General features: G+C 36.7%; 1 protein-coding gene across 3 annotated transcripts in view; it reads right to left on the bottom strand.

The window, feature by feature from the left end:
• Window positions 1–17,575, bottom strand: part of WDR17 (WD repeat domain 17) — a 45,054-nt gene that overhangs the window by 9,514 nt on the left and 17,965 nt on the right. For all 3 annotated transcript variants that reach the window (XM_066548299.1, XM_066548301.1, XM_066548300.1), the window contains exons 10-22: window positions 13,931–14,013; window positions 12,955–13,041; window positions 12,073–12,237; window positions 10,995–11,197; window positions 10,709–10,858; window positions 10,471–10,601; window positions 8,537–8,662; window positions 6,227–6,382; window positions 5,886–5,950; window positions 5,371–5,503; window positions 4,074–4,165; window positions 2,844–2,943; window positions 1,603–1,742 (exon numbers count right to left, since the gene is read on the bottom strand). In XM_066548299.1, coding sequence (XP_066404396.1) covers window positions 1,603–1,742; window positions 2,844–2,943; window positions 4,074–4,165; window positions 5,371–5,503; window positions 5,886–5,950; window positions 6,227–6,382; window positions 8,537–8,662; window positions 10,471–10,601; window positions 10,709–10,858; window positions 10,995–11,197; window positions 12,073–12,237; window positions 12,955–13,041; window positions 13,931–14,013 — 1,631 coding nt within the window. The remainder of the gene's footprint in view (window positions 1–1,602; window positions 1,743–2,843; window positions 2,944–4,073; window positions 4,166–5,370; window positions 5,504–5,885; window positions 5,951–6,226; window positions 6,383–8,536; window positions 8,663–10,470; window positions 10,602–10,708; window positions 10,859–10,994; window positions 11,198–12,072; window positions 12,238–12,954; window positions 13,042–13,930; window positions 14,014–17,575) is intronic.

The raw sequence follows: 17,575 nt of genomic DNA, 5'->3' as shown, positions 1-17,575 counted from the left end.
GATCCTTCTGGTATTCCTTTTGCTGTCTACAATAAAGTGCTTCACTACAGTGAAATATTTCCAACTGATGGATATCCCTAAGCATAACAACCAGTAAATTTAAGAAGGGAGCCCTTCAAATATCAGAGACCCTTGAACTCCACCTTCTCTATACATGATCTTATGAGTGCAGTTAACCAAGGGGATTATGCTGTGCGAAAATCCCTTTATTACAAAACAAAGAGATTAATGAATCTCTGATCTTTTCCTACGGAATACAAAAAATATGCTGCAAGGCTGAAAATCAGAATTCAGGATTGCAAGGTGTTCAGCACAGTGTGTGAAACCCATTGAAAAATCCAGATATATACTTGGGCAATATGCAGTACATCACGTTAAAATTTTATCACATACAGACTTTATCACCATGTAGACTTCAGTGTACACATGCTATAAGTTTAGAGCACCTTTATGGACATAAACATAGATGCCATACCATTATAAGCAGTAATTACAGCCCTGAGATCAGAACAAGCTTTTGTTATGGAACTGGAAAAAATATGTACTATTTCTTTAACTCCAGTACTTCCTATTGGAGGCTACATAAAAATCACCCTTAACAATGAAAGAGCTTCAGACACCTTAAAAGCTGCAGATGGAGTTGCCAAAACAACCCTATTAAGACTGGTGCAATGCAGACATGCTAAACCACTGCAAAATGAAAGCAGCAAGTCACCAGTTTCTTATTTTATCTTTCTACAATGCTTCATTGTCTAATGAAAGCTAAATATTCTAATGTTCTAATCTCCTCTCTAATGTAGAGGAGTTCCTCTATGTTTCTCTGAGACTATCTCTAAATACATTAGCAAATACTAACTGTAGAAGAAAAACTGATCCTTAACAGTTTAAATACACAGTTTTTGTGAAATGTTAATTACAAACCAGTTATACAGCTGCCAAATACACCTTAGAAAGGTTTTCTGCTTTTTCATTGTTAGACAGAAAAACAAGAAGCTGATTTTTTCAAAGTAGAACCACTACAATGAGGAAAAGAAAATTTGCCACAGAAGGCTTCCCCTATATGCAAGAGAGAAGTTACTCCTGCAGAACTAAACAGCAATCTTGTTTCATCCTTAAATCATTGCAGGAGTCTTGTGTTCCTAATACCAATAGAAGAGAATTCCTCAGACTCATAGTTTTATATTTTTCAATCAAGTACCTAAAAATCACTTCACATATCCTACTTGAGCTATTCCTTTTGACTTTTTAACTCAATTCCAGCCTTACTTTTTTTGAAGGTGTTCTTTTTACTCAGTAAAAACTAGGACTTCATAAGCTACATATTGCCCAAGTATCTAGGGTGTTTTTTTCAGTGGGTTTCATACTCTGACAATGACTCCTCTCTCATTTACAATGCATACAGAATATATCTTGAGATTAAAGCAGAATATTTGCATGCCCTGTACTTCAAAGGTCTAATACAGCAATTCTTATTCAAGCAGCAATTTTTATTCTCCCTTCCCACTGTGGTTTGATCTCTACAAAAGTTTCACAATGACACACCTTGATTGCTTTGTCAGGCAGAAAATTAAAAAAAAAATCTTTGGATTAAGAAATTCTTACCATGTTATTACTGCCATACATTTTCTTGCTAGTAATTCTAGGGCATAATGTGTTGCTGGTGCTGCACTTTCTCCCAAGACAGTACCCACACTGATTGCCAGCTCCAGTTCATTTCCACGAATCAGATTTGCCATTGCAAGCTTGCTCAATGAAAAAATTATATCATTAAAGGACAGAAGCAGTTGTGGCCATTCATCATATTGAGCATACGACATTCACTTATGACACTTTTTACAGAAGGACAAAATATGCAATAGTTAAACCCAATTTTATATATTTTGGGTCTCTTGAATGAGTAAATAATTGTGCTCCATATGTTAATGTGCTTTTAAACAACCAAATAGATTTCCTTTAGCAGAATCTTCCTTTATTCAACTGAAGAGATCACATAAATACAATACCTAAAATGCATGCTAGGAATTCCATCTAATCTTAAGGACGCTTGCATTCAGAGTTTACATTTCCCCCTCTCTTTCAATGAAAGGAGACTCAAAAACCCCAGAAAACAGGAAGGATTGTCCTGTTCTTACTCTCTCTGAGCATAGTTACTGATAGGCATAGCAGAATGTCAAACCCTATGAGATTACACAACAACTTCAAATATGCCTGTTTAGAAATATAGGAATTTACTGATTCTCAATTTCTCTTTGGGAAGAAATTATATTTTTTGTGGGGATAGAGGAGGAAAAACATGTTAAGTTAACAACAACAAAATCCAGCTAAAATGAGGAAAATAAACAATTTGTAAAACTACAAGCAAATAAAAAACATAATAAAATGTTTCCTACATGTCAGTTCTATTTTTTGTACTGAGGGGTGGGGTTTTCTTTTACTATTTACTTCTTCACTTAGACTGCAAATTCTTCAAGGTGGATGATTGCATCTTCTTTAGCACAATAACTTCCAGTTTTGAATGGGTATTTTGGGTTGCCATAAACAGTAACACTTAGATGTATATATCCAAGGTACTTAAGTATCTTACCTTGTGTAATATAACAAGATATTGGAAATAAAATTCAGCAGCAACATGCTACCTTCTGTGCATGAGAGAGACCTTGAATTTTATAGAATAAAGGGAGTTCTGCTACTAACCTTAATACTGTAACTATCTAACTTTGCATAAGTATAAAAAAATCAAATGCCAAATACCATCTTAGAATATGATACATTTTAAAACATGTGTAGAGATGTAAAAAGGAAGTAAATGTTGGCTTTTTCATTGTTAAAGAAAAAAAAATTACCTCTATATTTTCGACAGCCAAATGACAACATGCTGCAAGCACTGCACGACCATCCTGAAAATACCAATCTGCCAGTTCTTTACTGACCTTCTGCAGGAGACTGCAAGAACAAAAAAGAAATTCTACAAGGTCACTTTAAGGTTGGAGCGCCTTGGGTCTTAATTTATGTAATTCACCACATTTGCTTCTGTACCCTAGAAGTTGCTATATTTGGCTCACAGATAATGACACTACTAGCTTGAAAAATGCAATCTGTTTGAGCTTCATCCACTACTTATGTTGGTACGTACTAAGGTGGGTCAGTTTCCCAAAGTTTACATCAGTAGGAAATGTCTCTTCAGATTGACAGAAGGAAAATCAAATACCTGGATATCCAATCTGTACCTGTAAACTCTGCACTAGTACTTCTCTAATTGCTCAAAAACTGCTTATGTAAATGAAGTAACTACACAGCCTCCAAACTGTTTTTGTTTAACTACAACTATAACTTGATAATGTAATTCAGGTTTCTGAGTGCTGTTCTAGACAAGGTGAGGTGCATATTTGTTTTTGTTTTTTATGGACACGGACAATGAAATCATAAAATGGCTGGTGTTGGAAGGAACCTTAAAGATAATTCTGTTCCAAGCCCCCTGCCATGGGCAGGGATGTCTTCCCCTAGACTGGGTAACTCAGAGCCTCATCCAACCTGATCTGGAACACTTCCAGAGATGGGGCAGCCACAGCTTCTCTGGGCAACCTGTTGCAGTGCCTCAGAGTAAAGAATTTTTTCCTAATATCTAATCTAAACCTACTCTCTTCAGTTTGATTTTTATTTTACATTATCAGAACCTTCACTTATGACAAAGAGCAAAGCTTCAGGAGATTATGTGTAATAACAGGGGATCACAGATACTTGTTAATGCTAAATCTTACTCACCAGAAGTTCTTAATTAATATGCTATATATTTTAGTGCACAGGAATGCATCTTACATATTGAGGAAGAGAAAAGGACATTTATAATTATAATGCACACATACGAAAAATCCATTTTGTGCCAGGAGGCACAATAGGAAAATAAGTGTAGCATCAGGTAGTTAGTAACTCCACTAAGTAAGTACTAGAAGATGCAATATTTTTTTGAACACTACATTGCTGATGCCAAATTAAACGACTATGCTTTATCACCCTTAATGACTTTACACTCTGCAGTAAAATGAGTTTTATAGTTATAAACTAGAACAACTTACTCATTATAATCATCTGTATTGTTTCCAGCAGAATTTGAAGTTCCACTTGTTGTGGAGAGTGTCAACATCTGTATATTTCCTTCACAAGCTGCCTGGAAGTGAATAAAATATAGATTAATTAATGCAGAATTCAAACTGAAGATGAAATGAAATTTTTATAACAATAAAAATAATCTAAGATATATAAAAATCATTCTAAAGCCCAGTTATAAAAAAGAAAATATTTTCATGTATAAACTAATTAACTTATTCATAGCTAAATCTTAGTCTAGTTTTATCTAGCCATACAAGAATTCTACTGAAGCAAGAGACTTCTTCCTTCCTATGCATTGGTGCAGGATTCCTCAGCATTTGGATATAATGGATGGTGAAGGCTACAACCTTGATTTTTACACCCCAAGTAGCAAGCAGCTCTGAGGGAAGGATGAAGTCCACAGATACTGCTCAGCAGGTATACCAGCAAATCTGGAAAGATTTGGCATATAGTGGCTTAAGGTGAACTTTTCTTTGTATCTTACAATAATTTATTTCTAACATCAAATATAAAGAGATCAGTGTGGGTTAAAATGAAATCAGTTGACAAAGTGGTGGTTGGTAAAGGGCTGGACTCAGTGATCTCAGAGATCTTTTCCAACCTAATTGATTCTGTGAATTTTTTGAAATTCTTTCACATGCTTGAAGATGTAGCTGGGATAACAGCATTAAACCTCAAGGCTCAGTTACAAAGGAAAGTAAATCCTGGCATTTTGTTACTCATTATTATCTTATTAAACCTTTGAGACAGACTATTCTATGAATTGTAGTAGCTCTGCAATACCTCCCTTACATGAAAAATTAAGGTCTGTCTGGAGCTTTAACTTGCTTTGAAAAAACACTACAGTTTGAACTATAGTTCAAAACAATCTAAGCATGTGTCAAAGTTACATTCTGTACATTATTTAGCTAAAACCTACAGATGATTTCTCGGTAAAAATTAATGAGAAATCAAATCCTACATTAATTTGATGTTAAGGACAATACCAGCTGTTGAAAATCAGGTTCCATTTCAATTGAAATTGAACACATTGGTTTTCATAATGGTCATTTGGTTGCAGTTTAGAAGAATCAGGCTTTAAATCTGTAAATGTGAGGTACCTCCTTCTTGTGATTTCTGTATAAAAACTGGTCAATACCATATGGAAGTAAACTAGGGCATCATTATTCAGCTATTTTGCCTTTTAAATGTGCATGTCATATTCTGACTTAAAAGCTAAGAGCTAAATACATCTCCCACACTGGTATATATGTATAGTAATACCTGTGCAACAAGTAGAGCCTCTTTAAGCTGACCTCTTGAAGTAAAGAATGAAACCAGTTTCTTCACATCTCCAATAGCTATACAGTATGGGATGACATCATCATTTTCTTCCTGAATTAACTGATCAGCTCTCCTAATTAAACAAATGAATAAATAAACAAGAAGGAACCATATATATGAACAATCACCAAATTCAACTACATGGCGTAGGTGTTAGATGAAGCCAAATAAAGTTCACTGAAACCCATCTGCCTTTCCAGACTTACTAAGTGTGAATACTGCACTTAAAGAGTTTATAAACTTGCAATTTATTTTCAACCCTTTGATTCTTGTACACAAAGTTATTGTTGAAATTCTCCACAGTTCTATCCCAAAGCTTATTGAACAAAAAGTAACATCACTAGAATGCTGTAACAAAAGACAAGTATATCTGGTAATAGTATCCATCCTTCCTACTGTCTGTGTCCTTTTATGAACTGAAGCTACAATTTGCCATCATATTTTAGTTAACTTACCTTTGCATTAACTTCCTCCAATATTTCATTGATACACCAGGTGCAACTGAGAGAGCTTTGTCCCACTAGAAGAAAGCAATAATACATTTAAAGTGATAATTTCCATTTGAGAAGCAGCCATATTTTAAACTAGTGTAACTTTTCTTCCATTAAAAATATATTTGTCAAAGTTAAATAAGGAATGAGTTATGCTTTAGATTGCATATGTTAAAAATAAGTGGAACAAGATTCCTTTTTTGGGGACTTGTGACCCATTCATTGCTTCCACATCTTTGCTAGGGTAGCTGGTTTTCAGAAACTTTCATAATTTTTTATTCTTCATTAGTGCTCTGATATTTTACCTCTCCAAGTTCTACCATTAGCTCACAATATCGCTGAATTTGTCCTAATCTTAAATGTATTTCTGCAGCTTCTTTGAGTCTTTCCTCTTTGCTGGGTGCACCAATACCACCTCCAAATTTAGACATCTTTACTGTTGTCAGTTCTTGTGCCTTGGACTGAGGGGAAAAGAAAAAAAAGATTTAGAAGTTTTCTTAGATGAAAAAAAGTTTCCTTAAGAATGAACTATTGGTAAATATTACAGTAGAATATAATGGTTATAATTTAAGAAAAACATGCTTTAGCAAAAAGGCTACTTGAAAGAGATTTCAATGAGATTACAGTGAACTATATTTATGTTGTTAAAGTAAAGGTGCGAGTGCTTTATTGCGCATATACATTTTCATTTATTATCTTCCTATAATAACTTATTTTTTATTCTCATATATAATGGTAATTAATCCAGATGTCCCTCATAAAAATCTTGGTATTTTGAAACTTAAAAAACAATATTTGTGAACATAAACCATAGAGAGCTGAAAATTGTACGTATTACCATTATAATGATGTCCACACAAAGAAATAACAAAGACAGTAGGCTTAACTGGTAGACAACAAGTTCTGTGATCTGATCGGTCATGCCCCATTAACCTTATAGCCAAGAAATTATTTATATTCCCAACTTATGCAATTTTTATATTAGTTGGGAGGACAAGACTTAATTTCTTCATCTGGCAGAGCCTGAGAAACAAGCTGCAACAGAATTATATGTACAGGAAAAAAAAAAACAAACAAAGGGAGATTCCCATTTTAAGAATTCTCAGTTGAATTCTATCTTCAATGCACAATGATGGCATTTGGCTATTCATGACTTTGCAGAACTATATATGGAAGAAGGAGAATGAATTTTGAACATTCTTCCCCAAACTAAACTGCCACATAGACCAATAGCTCCCAGGAATCTGTTTTTTTAAAAAAGCATACTACATTTTTTTTTCCCTCAGCACCTCTATATTTTTTATTATTTTCATGCTAAAGTCATCAATGCATCCTCTCTGTTTACTAAAACCAGAAAAAACGGAGTTGCTATAAATCCTTAATTTATCCCGAAATGTATGGGTGCTGCAGTGCCATTATTTAGTTTCCTAAGGAAAAGAGAATATTAGCAGTCCTTAATAAGCAGGCAGCATTACCCTACCCCATACTTTCTCTTAAAGATTTCAAACAAGATTTTGAGTCAGCAAGAAGGGGGAAAAATGCTTTTAATTAATCCAGGTCCACAGAATGACCAGCAATTACTGTAGTTATTCTAGGTCACTGGAGTTATAAATGCATGAAATAATTCTGCAGGGGTAAACAGACTGCTGGCACTGCACAAGTCAAGATTTAATGTCTTCTCAGGCCAACTGGCTGAGAAAACTGGTTTTTTGGACACATGGAGACACAGACAGAGCTTCATAGGATTTGCAGAGCAGCTGCTATTATTACAGTTAATAACACTCATAAACTTTAATCACTTGAGAGTCACAAGGAACACAGGACACTCTAAAAAAGCCTGTGATTTTACAGCAAACAACAGGTGATCCCTGGCAAGTATTAGCCCTGGGCCTGGCAAGTGCATTTCCTGATCCATACCAGTAGATCATCTTTCCTCTATTTACAATCCAGTCATTGGAGTATGGCATTCTTTAGTACTCCTAAGAACTTCCTGACAGAATAATGAATCTTCATATTCTACACAAACTGTGTATCTCGTTGCATATTCATAAATGCAGCTAGTAATTAATTTATGGCCTAATACTTGAATTTCCTTTTCTCATCCAAGTCACTCTTAAGCTGTGTATCTGTGTTAAGGACAGTTTCTTGCCATTCCTTCTTATAGAGAGCTGCAGAACATATTTCTGATGACTCTCCCCCGTTTTCAGACATGAATTCCCCTGTCTTTACATCTGAACATAGCTACACACTTCATGTTTATAAAAACAAATAATTTGACTTTACTGAACATAAAAGTACAGTGTATATAACAGGCAAGACAAATCACTTCATAGCTGAAACTGTAGTGATGATTGTTTGCAATTGATTTTGTTTTGAAATTGCTTTTCTTGTTAATAACTGTAACCTAGCATTTTAACACTGAGTATGCATGAAGTCACACAGACTCAGCTAGATGCTATTGTAACAGACAAGTATTGCAGTGAAGAACTGGTATTGCACAAATATCTTTGGATATGAAGTTGTGACCCTTTGTAAAGCATTGAATGTTATTTTTAAATAGTGAAATACTACATGGACTAACAATCATTTTCACATACTGTTTGTGCTTCACTTACCAGTCTAAATCTAATGAGGTGTTTCATATGCATAATTCCTTTGCAGTAGTTTTGTGGAAGCAAACTGTCATCCTGTCCCTTTATTACAGCAACCAAATCCCATAAATTTTTGCTGCCTCCTGGAGGCTAAAATTGTTAGAGAAGAAGAGTTTTATTACAGTTATGTTCAAAAGAGAAACTTGAACTTATAATGATATTGGAAAAAATTTGTCAGTCAACTCCAAGAAATACAATTTCAGACAATTTCAATATTAGAACCTTTATTATGAAAACATGAGTTAGTTCAAGAGACTACAAGTCCTTCAGTCTTCTTGAAGGCTGTAAAGATACAGTGAAATCCGTGAACCGATTTGGTTATGTGTGGACATAGCTGAGGGCTCACCATTAGTTTTCCCTTTTGCTCTCAAATAAATGCAAGCTAGCTTGTGTTTACTGCTGGCACAAACCAACAGTCAGCTGCTGCCATGCAGGAGCTGACCCAGGACTTCTTTACCACTTTCTGTAAAAGAAAGGCATGGGCCAGGTAGAAAAGAACTTCAAGGCTTGACTGTCACAACCTGGTTTACTATCTTAATATTAAATCTTAAAATAGACACATATAGTATAACAGTATATGCAGAAAATATTGTTTTTAATAAATTTTAAGCATTTCTATTGGTCTAGCCTTTGAATCAATCCTTCTGTAGAAACAGGACAACAGTTTAACACTGAATGAAGTCTAGAAGAGAGTGAGTATTCAAAAGCTTAAAAAAATCATTAAACCTTTGACCTTAAAAAGCTTTTCTAAGAATAACAGGATCACAAGTTTAGAAGTCAAATTATTTCTGAGCTGGTAAAAAGCATAAAATCCTACTAGGGAAACATCACCCACCCAACCTCCCCCCACCGCTTCCCCCCCCACCCCCCAAAATAATAAAAGAGATTACTCTCTCTTTTTTCTGTCCCCTAAAACTCTTATCAGACTCCACATAGTTTAGCACAATATCTCATTTTCTGGAGTCAAAAAGCACTGCCCATACCTGATTTTCTTGGAAAATTCTAGTATTCTTAGAACAGTTTTACTATCAAATCAATAAGGGAAATCAAAATTTATAACTTATGTAAAACTAAGAATTCCATAAATATATTTTTATCAAAAGAGAGTTTGAAATTGCAAAAGATTGTTTCATAATTTCTCAATTATCCACTTCAATTTATCTAGAACTCAAACCAAATACTTTGGATGAACTAGCTCTTTTTAGATCAGTGTTTTGATTTAAATTACAACCGTATTGGACACAAGTTTCAGTAGTAGTAGAACCTGTAGTTCCAAGTAATTTTGTCTTTGCTATACCTCAAGTACAGCTTCTATTCAGGTAAGAACTCAAAGGAACTCATATTTTTTAACTCATTTGCACTGAGAAGCTGCAGCAATTTATAGAAAATATTACTGTGCAATGGAGAAAAGGCAGTAGATGGATACTTAGGCACAGGTCACCTGGATCTACAGTTCCTAAAACATAAAAAGCAGTTTGGGCACAGACACAGGGCAGTTAAAAACTTGTCAGTAATGAAGGTATTCTTTTAATAAAAACTCTAATGCAGTTTGATTAACCACATAATTTCATTTTCTTTAATAGCAAATTGCTGCCAAATTAACCTTTCCTATAGAAAATTATATTATTTCACTAATTTAACTTTGCAAAAAGCTGATTTGTTTTTTGCAAAGCTAAATTAGTGAAATTTCTTTTTCACAACTGACAAACAATTCAATGATGGACATTTTTATACGCTGACCTGTTAAGAAATTAACTTATTTTTGTCTATTTTCTAAGCTCCCTTCAAGAAAGAGAGAAAAAAATGGTAGAGAAAAAAGAAATCCCAATTTTGGAGACTGACTTCAGAAAAGAAAGTCATGTGAATTAACAACATCCCTAATTTGGCAGAATACTTACTGAAAAAAATTCTGAAAACCACCTTAGTTTTTTTCCTTGAAGACTTCCTGACAATTTTTCCAATTCTTGTTTAATATCCCTGGAAACTTTACCACACAGCAAAGGAGGAGCTCCAGACTCCACAGCGCGATCTAACACACACAAAGATTTATATATGAAATTAAAATACAAAACAACGAAAGGAATAGGAATATTAACATAAAGAAAATTAAAACAATGGCTTATACAATTTGCTTACCTGTATTGCTGATAATATCATCCCAACATCTGTCTGTTATGATATTTATTTGTAGAGGGTTTATAAGAGGTGTCAATGACCAGAGTCTCACAGTGGAATCACGAGAGCAAGATGCCATCGTAAATGGACGACTAGGATGACATGTTAATCCTAGGAGAGGGGATATTTTAAAATGTAGTGAAATAAGTTTATGTAATAACCTGTTTGATTAAATTACTTTATAAAGTTCAAACCCTATTAGAATGCATTTCAATACAGAAATAAAACAAAATTTAAAAGACATTACCATACACATCTGCACCATGATCATAAACTGTGTCCAAACATGTTCCATCTCTTGTGTCCCAGACTCGAATTGTATAGTCCCAACTGCCAGATATTAGAAGGTAAGGAATTTCAGGATTCCACATCAGTCCCCGTACTGGAGCTGTATGTCCACTAAGAACATTTATACAAGCATCTTGTGTATAATCCCATATCCGAACGGTACTGAAACAGCATAAAAGAGAACAATTTACATCAGATCACCTATAGAAATATAATTATCTCTCTACTTCAGCAATATTTTAAGCTTCAAATTTATCAGAATATTTATTTGCATCACAACAGGGCTCAAAGAGTTGTAGTGAAAGGGGCTACATCTGGCAGGCAACTGGTCAGCAGCAATGCTCATCAGGGTTCAATTCTAGGGCCAGTCCTCTTCAATGTATTTTATTGTCAAGAAGTTTGCTATCAGGTTGTCTTCTGTCATGAATCACTGCACTATGAACGAATAGATTTTGCTTCAAACATAAACCTGTAATGAATGATAATGGGAAAGCAATAGAAGCCAACATGCCAAACTTTACAAAAATATCTTATATATTCTGCAGGGAAGTGGCTTAAAATCATAGAAAAATGCTTCCTTCTACTTACCATGGGCTGATGTGCCCTCCCTCAAAAGTAACGGCATCAAACAAAAAACCAGAAAGATACAATACTCATTAAAATTCTCTGCAGATTCTACTTAACTACACTTTTGAAAAATATCAAATAAGGGCAGGTCTTGCACCTGTTTCTTTAGATTTAATGTAAGCATGTGGTATCCTCCTTGTGCTATTCCTCGCAGTAACAGTATCAGGCACTGAGCCTACTTTTGGGAAAGCATATGGAAACTTGCACTACTGCAGCAGTTGTGACTATTTTAGATAATGATTCTGCAGTCCAAATACTACATAAAGCTAAGAGCAGAGCTGAAACCTGGATCTGAACAAGGCAGAGATTTAGATTATTAAATATTGACAGCACCATTACAAGCAAAGATGTGAGTTTCTCCAATAGTCCTGCTTGAGTTTTAAGTTTTCTAACAGTTCAGAAATACTCACCCATCATCAGAGCCACTGCAGAGGATTCCTTCTCTGAGAGGAGACCACCGTACATGAAAAACCTTTGCAGTATGCCCAGTAAAAACTTTCAATGGTTGATCAGAGCTGGTTGCCAAGTAGTAAACACGAACATTTTTATCCTCACAACCAGTAGCTATCATATCTCTGAAAAATAAAAACAGCAAAATCCTTGGTCACAGAGGTGATAAATGCTTCTTTAAATTTAAACAAAATATGATGTGCAATTGGCAATTATTTTTTTTAAATAGCAATTTTTTGCTTCTCCGTCATTTCTTCAACATGTAGCTATCGATAATCTGATTAAAAAACTAAATCAGAATAAACCTGATAAAGATCCTTTAGTTGCAATGGGGAATATATTTGCACTCGTCTGACTATGCACCCAATACACAGCTATTATTAAATCGAATTATGAGAATTTTTTTTTGACAAAAAGCTCTCATGTCATTATTAGGAATTATCTACAAAATTTGCATGTAATCACAAAGTATTTAGTTGTCCGCTACATTTTCACCTTAGCAGTCATTTCAAGGACACGAATCTGCACCTCTAGACCTCTCTTTCCTGGTATTGAATGTCTTCCCCTCTCCCCCCCCCCCCCCTGATAAATTCAGCTAGATATTTTTTTTTTCTCATCAATATGAAATGATCCTCCTTTGAAAGTTAAGAAAGTTCATGGTGGTCAATGAAATATACTACTGGGAAGACAGGGCTGCTATAGGTATATCCTACTTTGGAACAGATATTTTCAGTGTTTTACTATCAGAGTGAATATCACATTCTACATAAATTTGTGTTACTTTACTGGTAATCAATTTAAATAGTAAATATCGTCAATTCTTTGGGTTAATTTTTACTTACTTGTTGTTTTGACTCCAATCACAGCCAAACACTGCAGCTGGATGTTTGTACTTGTGAAGAACATTGCCATCGATGGTTCGAATAATACTGAAAACAATTACAATGTGATATTATAAGGAAAAATACATTCTGGGTAGGCTATGAAAAACTAGGTTTTATTCTGTGCAAATAAACCAGAGAGCAAAAATGTATACACAAAGAATCAGAGAAACAGCCACAAGCAGTATCAGCCCCTCAATCACAACATTTAACTGGATGTTGATTGTACAATATCTAACTTCAGTTATCTGTGCTTCTTCAGAGGGGCTTTAAAGATCTTCATTGTGGTACATATTTCTTGAAAGGATCTCATAGCCCAGAATCAAAACTGTAGTCATGGCTTTAAGGTACAAATAGATCTTTATGAATTAAAAAGACAGTTACTTGTTTTCTAAAATTTCTGCCCGTTATGTTCAAGCTGGAATGACACAGGTCGCAGAGGAAACAAATGAAGAAAGATTTTTAGGATGTACTGAAAACAATATATGCAAAATTGATTTCAATGGACATTCATTCATTTTTAGAAAGGGGGTATTATACTCCTGTGATAGAACACTTGTAGTTATTTAATTCTAAAATAGTACTTTTTAGTCCTTAAAACAACCAACTAAAAAAAAATTTTAAAATTAAGACAAGTAAAGTCGGATATCTTTCAAAAAGTGTCCTCTACAGATAAGAAACCTAGAAGGATATTCTTGTCCAAATAAAAATCACAATTTATTTTCACTATCAGTGTGTCTTAGACACTATTCCTTCTGAAAACATTTCCTTTATTTTTTTTAAATCATGAAAAATGTACCCTAACAAGTACAGAAGAATAAGAGAATTTAAGTTTTGTCCAGTAAGAAAAGTTTTTAAATTAATTACTGAGAGTACTGTCAAACTTTATGGACTTGAGAAGTGCATTTAGCCATTTTTTTCTTCCAATAACACTCACCAAAATCCATCACTGCTGCAGGTTGCTATTCTTTTGGAATCTTTATGACTCCAGGCAATGCAGAAGATTCCATTCTTTCCATGCTTCAAAAAATGCAAAATACCTATCAATAAGAAATAATTCACCCCTTTTTCTCTCATCTATTGACTCATCTTTTTTACTTTATTCTCCTATGGTCTTCAGCTCTTTTCTCCCAGTACAGTATACTGTACAAAACCACATGATAATGAGTACCCAATATAAGTTGGATGTTTGAGAATCCAAGTCCAAAACATTGGGACTATGGAGATAAGTAGTAAAACCACTATAGCCTCCAGGATCTAAGAGACAAAACTGGGTCAAGCTGAAGAATGGGCAATCTGTAACTATATAAACCTGAAAGTTAAATAAAAAACACTGTGGACAATCAAGAGGGGCCTTTGGGCCTTGGGGCGACAACTTGAGGGATGTGAAGCACAAGTTGTGTTCTCTTCTGTCCTGCCGGTTGCAGGGAATGATGTGGCAAGAAACAGGAAGAATATGCAGATGAACAACTGTACTTGATGCTGGTGTTATCACCACGGTTTTAGGGGTTTTGATCATGGGTCAGTTTATACAACACAAAGCCTACTGGCAACAAATGGGGTTCAGCTGTCTCCAAAGAGAAAAAGGATCTTAGTTCAGGAGTTCATAGGGCTCACTGCAAGAGTTTTAAACTAGTTTGGAAAGAGACCGAGGCCAGGCTTGCCAGAGAGAATGTGTAGGGAGGGAGAGAACCATAGAAATCACTCTAGTAGCATTAGGAGGCTTAAGAGACAGGACCTGGAGCAAGCACAAGCAGCCAAAGAAGTAATCATTGGACAGAACTACAGGGAATCCCTTTGCACCTCCACTGGGATATGGACAGAATCAAATACTTCTATTAGATGCCTGTACCCCAACATATGCAGTATGGGGAACAAACTGGATGAACTAGAGATCTGTGTGCAGTCACAAGCCTTTGACTGCACTGTGATTACAGAGACACAGTGGGATAGCTTGCATGAATGGAATGTTGCCACAAAAGGCTACATAATGTTTAGGAAAGACAGGCCAGAAAGTCACACTGGTGGAATTTCCCCCTGTGTGAGGCAACACTTAGGATGTATCAAGCTCTGTCTTGGACTGGATAATGGGCAAGTCGAGAGCTTATGGTTTGGATAAAAGACACTGTTGTGGGTGTTTGCTATAGGCTGCCTGATAGGTAAAAAGAAGTGGATGAAGCCATCTATAGCCAGCTAGAAGCAGCCCCAAAGTCACAGGCACTAGTTCTTGTGGGGCACTTTAACTACCCTCACATCTGCTGGAGAAGCAGCACAGTGAAGCACAGAGTCCAAGAGGTTCCTGGAAAGTGTTAATGACAACTTCCTGTCATAGGTAGTGTAGGATCCCACAAGGAATCTTGTGCTGCTTGAATCTCATACTAACAAACAGGGAAAGCCTTGTGGGAGATGTGAAGGTTGGGGGCAACATTGGCTGTAGTGACTATTGAGACTGTGGAGTTCAGTATCAGGCAAAGTGGAAGCAGGGCAGCAAGTAAGATACAGTCATGGACTTGAGCAGAGCTACCTTTAGTCTCTTCAGGGATTTTCTCTGAACAGTTCTATGGGAACACACCTTGCAGGGAAAAAGGGTCCAAGAGAACCAGTTGATAGTCAAGGATCATTTCCTCCAGGCTCAAAACAATGCACCCCGATGAGCAAGAAATTGGAGAAAGGGGGCAAGAGATCTTCATGGACGACCAAGGAACTTCTGTCATTACTTAAGCACAGGAGATAGAAGCAGGGTCAGGCCACTTGGAATTAATACAGAGAGGTGGGCAGAATAAGTAGAAAGGAGATAAGGAGCACAAAGGCTCATCTGGAATTAAATCTGGCCAAGGATGTCAAGGACAACAACAAGTAGTGCTTCTTCAGCTCTATTAATATCAAAAGGAAAACCAAGGATAATGTATGCCCATTACTAAATGGAGGGGGGACCCTGGTAGCAGAGGATGCAGAAAAGGGAGAGTTATTGAACACTTTCTTTACAACAGTCATCACTGACAGAACCAGCTCTCAAGAGTCTCTGACTCAAGGGACCAGCATAGAAGAATGCTGGAAGCAAGACTTTCCCTTGATCAAGATGAACTGGGTTAGAGAACACACAGACAAACTTGAAATCCAAGGTCCATGGGCCCTGACAGGATGCATCCAAAAATGCTGAAAGAGTATCACCACAGCGAGGCTGCTCATAGCCATCTTTGAAAGGAGGGCTGTGGCAATCAGGAGAGGTGTCTGAGGTGAGGACTGTAAGAAAGCAAATGTCACTCCAGTCTCCAAAAAGAAAGAGGAAGACTCAGGGAACTACTAACCAGTTAGTCTCACCTCAAGGGACGATGAGGGGAGAGCAGTGCGTATTGCTCACCTTGACTTCATCAAGAATTTCAACACTGTCTCTGACAAAGTCTGCATAGTCAAACTCAGGAAGTGTGGAGTGGATGAGTAGACAGTGAGGTGGATGGAGAACTGGCTGAACAGCAGATCCCAGGGGGTTGCAATCAGTGGCACAGGCTCTAGTTGGAGGCCTATCACTAGTGGTGGTCCAAAATTCCATACCAGTCCCAGAACTGTTTAGCTTGTTCATCAATGACTTGATAACGGGGCAGATGCATCCTCAGCAAGCTGACTGACAACACAAAGCTGGGAAGAGTGGCCAGTACCCCAGAGAACTGTGCAGCCCTTCAGAGGGACCTTGGCAGGTTGGAGAGATGGGCAGAGAGGAACCAGCTGAAATTCAGCAAAGGCAACTGCAGTGTCCTGCACCTGGGGAAGAATAAACTTATGTACCAGCACAGGCTGGGGCTGATCCACTGGAAAGAGCTCTGTGGAGAAGGGGGGTGGGGCGGGGGTTCTGGTGGACACCAAGCTGTCCATGAGCAGCAGTGTGACCTTGTGGCCAAAAGGCCAATGGTGTCCTGGGGTGCATTAGGAAGAGCATTCCAGCAGGGCAACGGAGGTGATCCTGCTCTTCTATTCTGCCCTGGTGAGGACATATGTGGAGTATTGTGCCCAGTTTTGTCCTCCTCAGCTCAAGAGAGATATGGAACTTGTGAAGAGGGTTCAATAGGGGTCAACAAAAATTATTTCTCTTAGAAGAAAAGGCTGAGAGAGCTGGGCCTATTCAGTCTTGAGAAGTCACAACTGAGAGGTGTTTATCAATGTCTGTCAGTATCTGATGGGAGCGTGCCAAGAGGATGGAGCCAGGCTCTGCTCAGTAGTGCCAAGCAAGGGGCAATGGGCAGAAACTGATGCACAGGAAGTTCCAACTGAACATGAGGAAGAACATCTCTATTGTGTAAGTGACCAAGCACTGGAACAAATTGTCCTGAGAGGTTGGGGAGTCTCCCTCTCTGAAGATATTCCAGAACCATCTGGATGCAATCCTGTGCAAAGTGTTCTAGGATGACCCTGCTTGAGCAGGGAGGTTGCACCAGATGACTCCCTGTTGTCCCTTCCAACATTAATCATTCAGTGATTCTGAATAAAGGTTAGTTACTTATTGGAATAACGAAGTATATGGGCATGAAAAATTGTGGTATGAGAAAACTTAATTGGGATGTGTATCAGGACAAGTATTACAGAAAAG

The sequence above is a fragment of the Molothrus aeneus genome, chromosome 4 (assembly GCF_037042795.1).
Source record: "Molothrus aeneus isolate 106 chromosome 4, BPBGC_Maene_1.0, whole genome shotgun sequence".
NCBI classification, from domain to species: domain Eukaryota; kingdom Metazoa; phylum Chordata; class Aves; order Passeriformes; family Icteridae; genus Molothrus; species Molothrus aeneus.
Note: the sequence above shows the minus strand (reverse complement) of the source record. Positions and strands in the feature narration are given on the sequence as shown.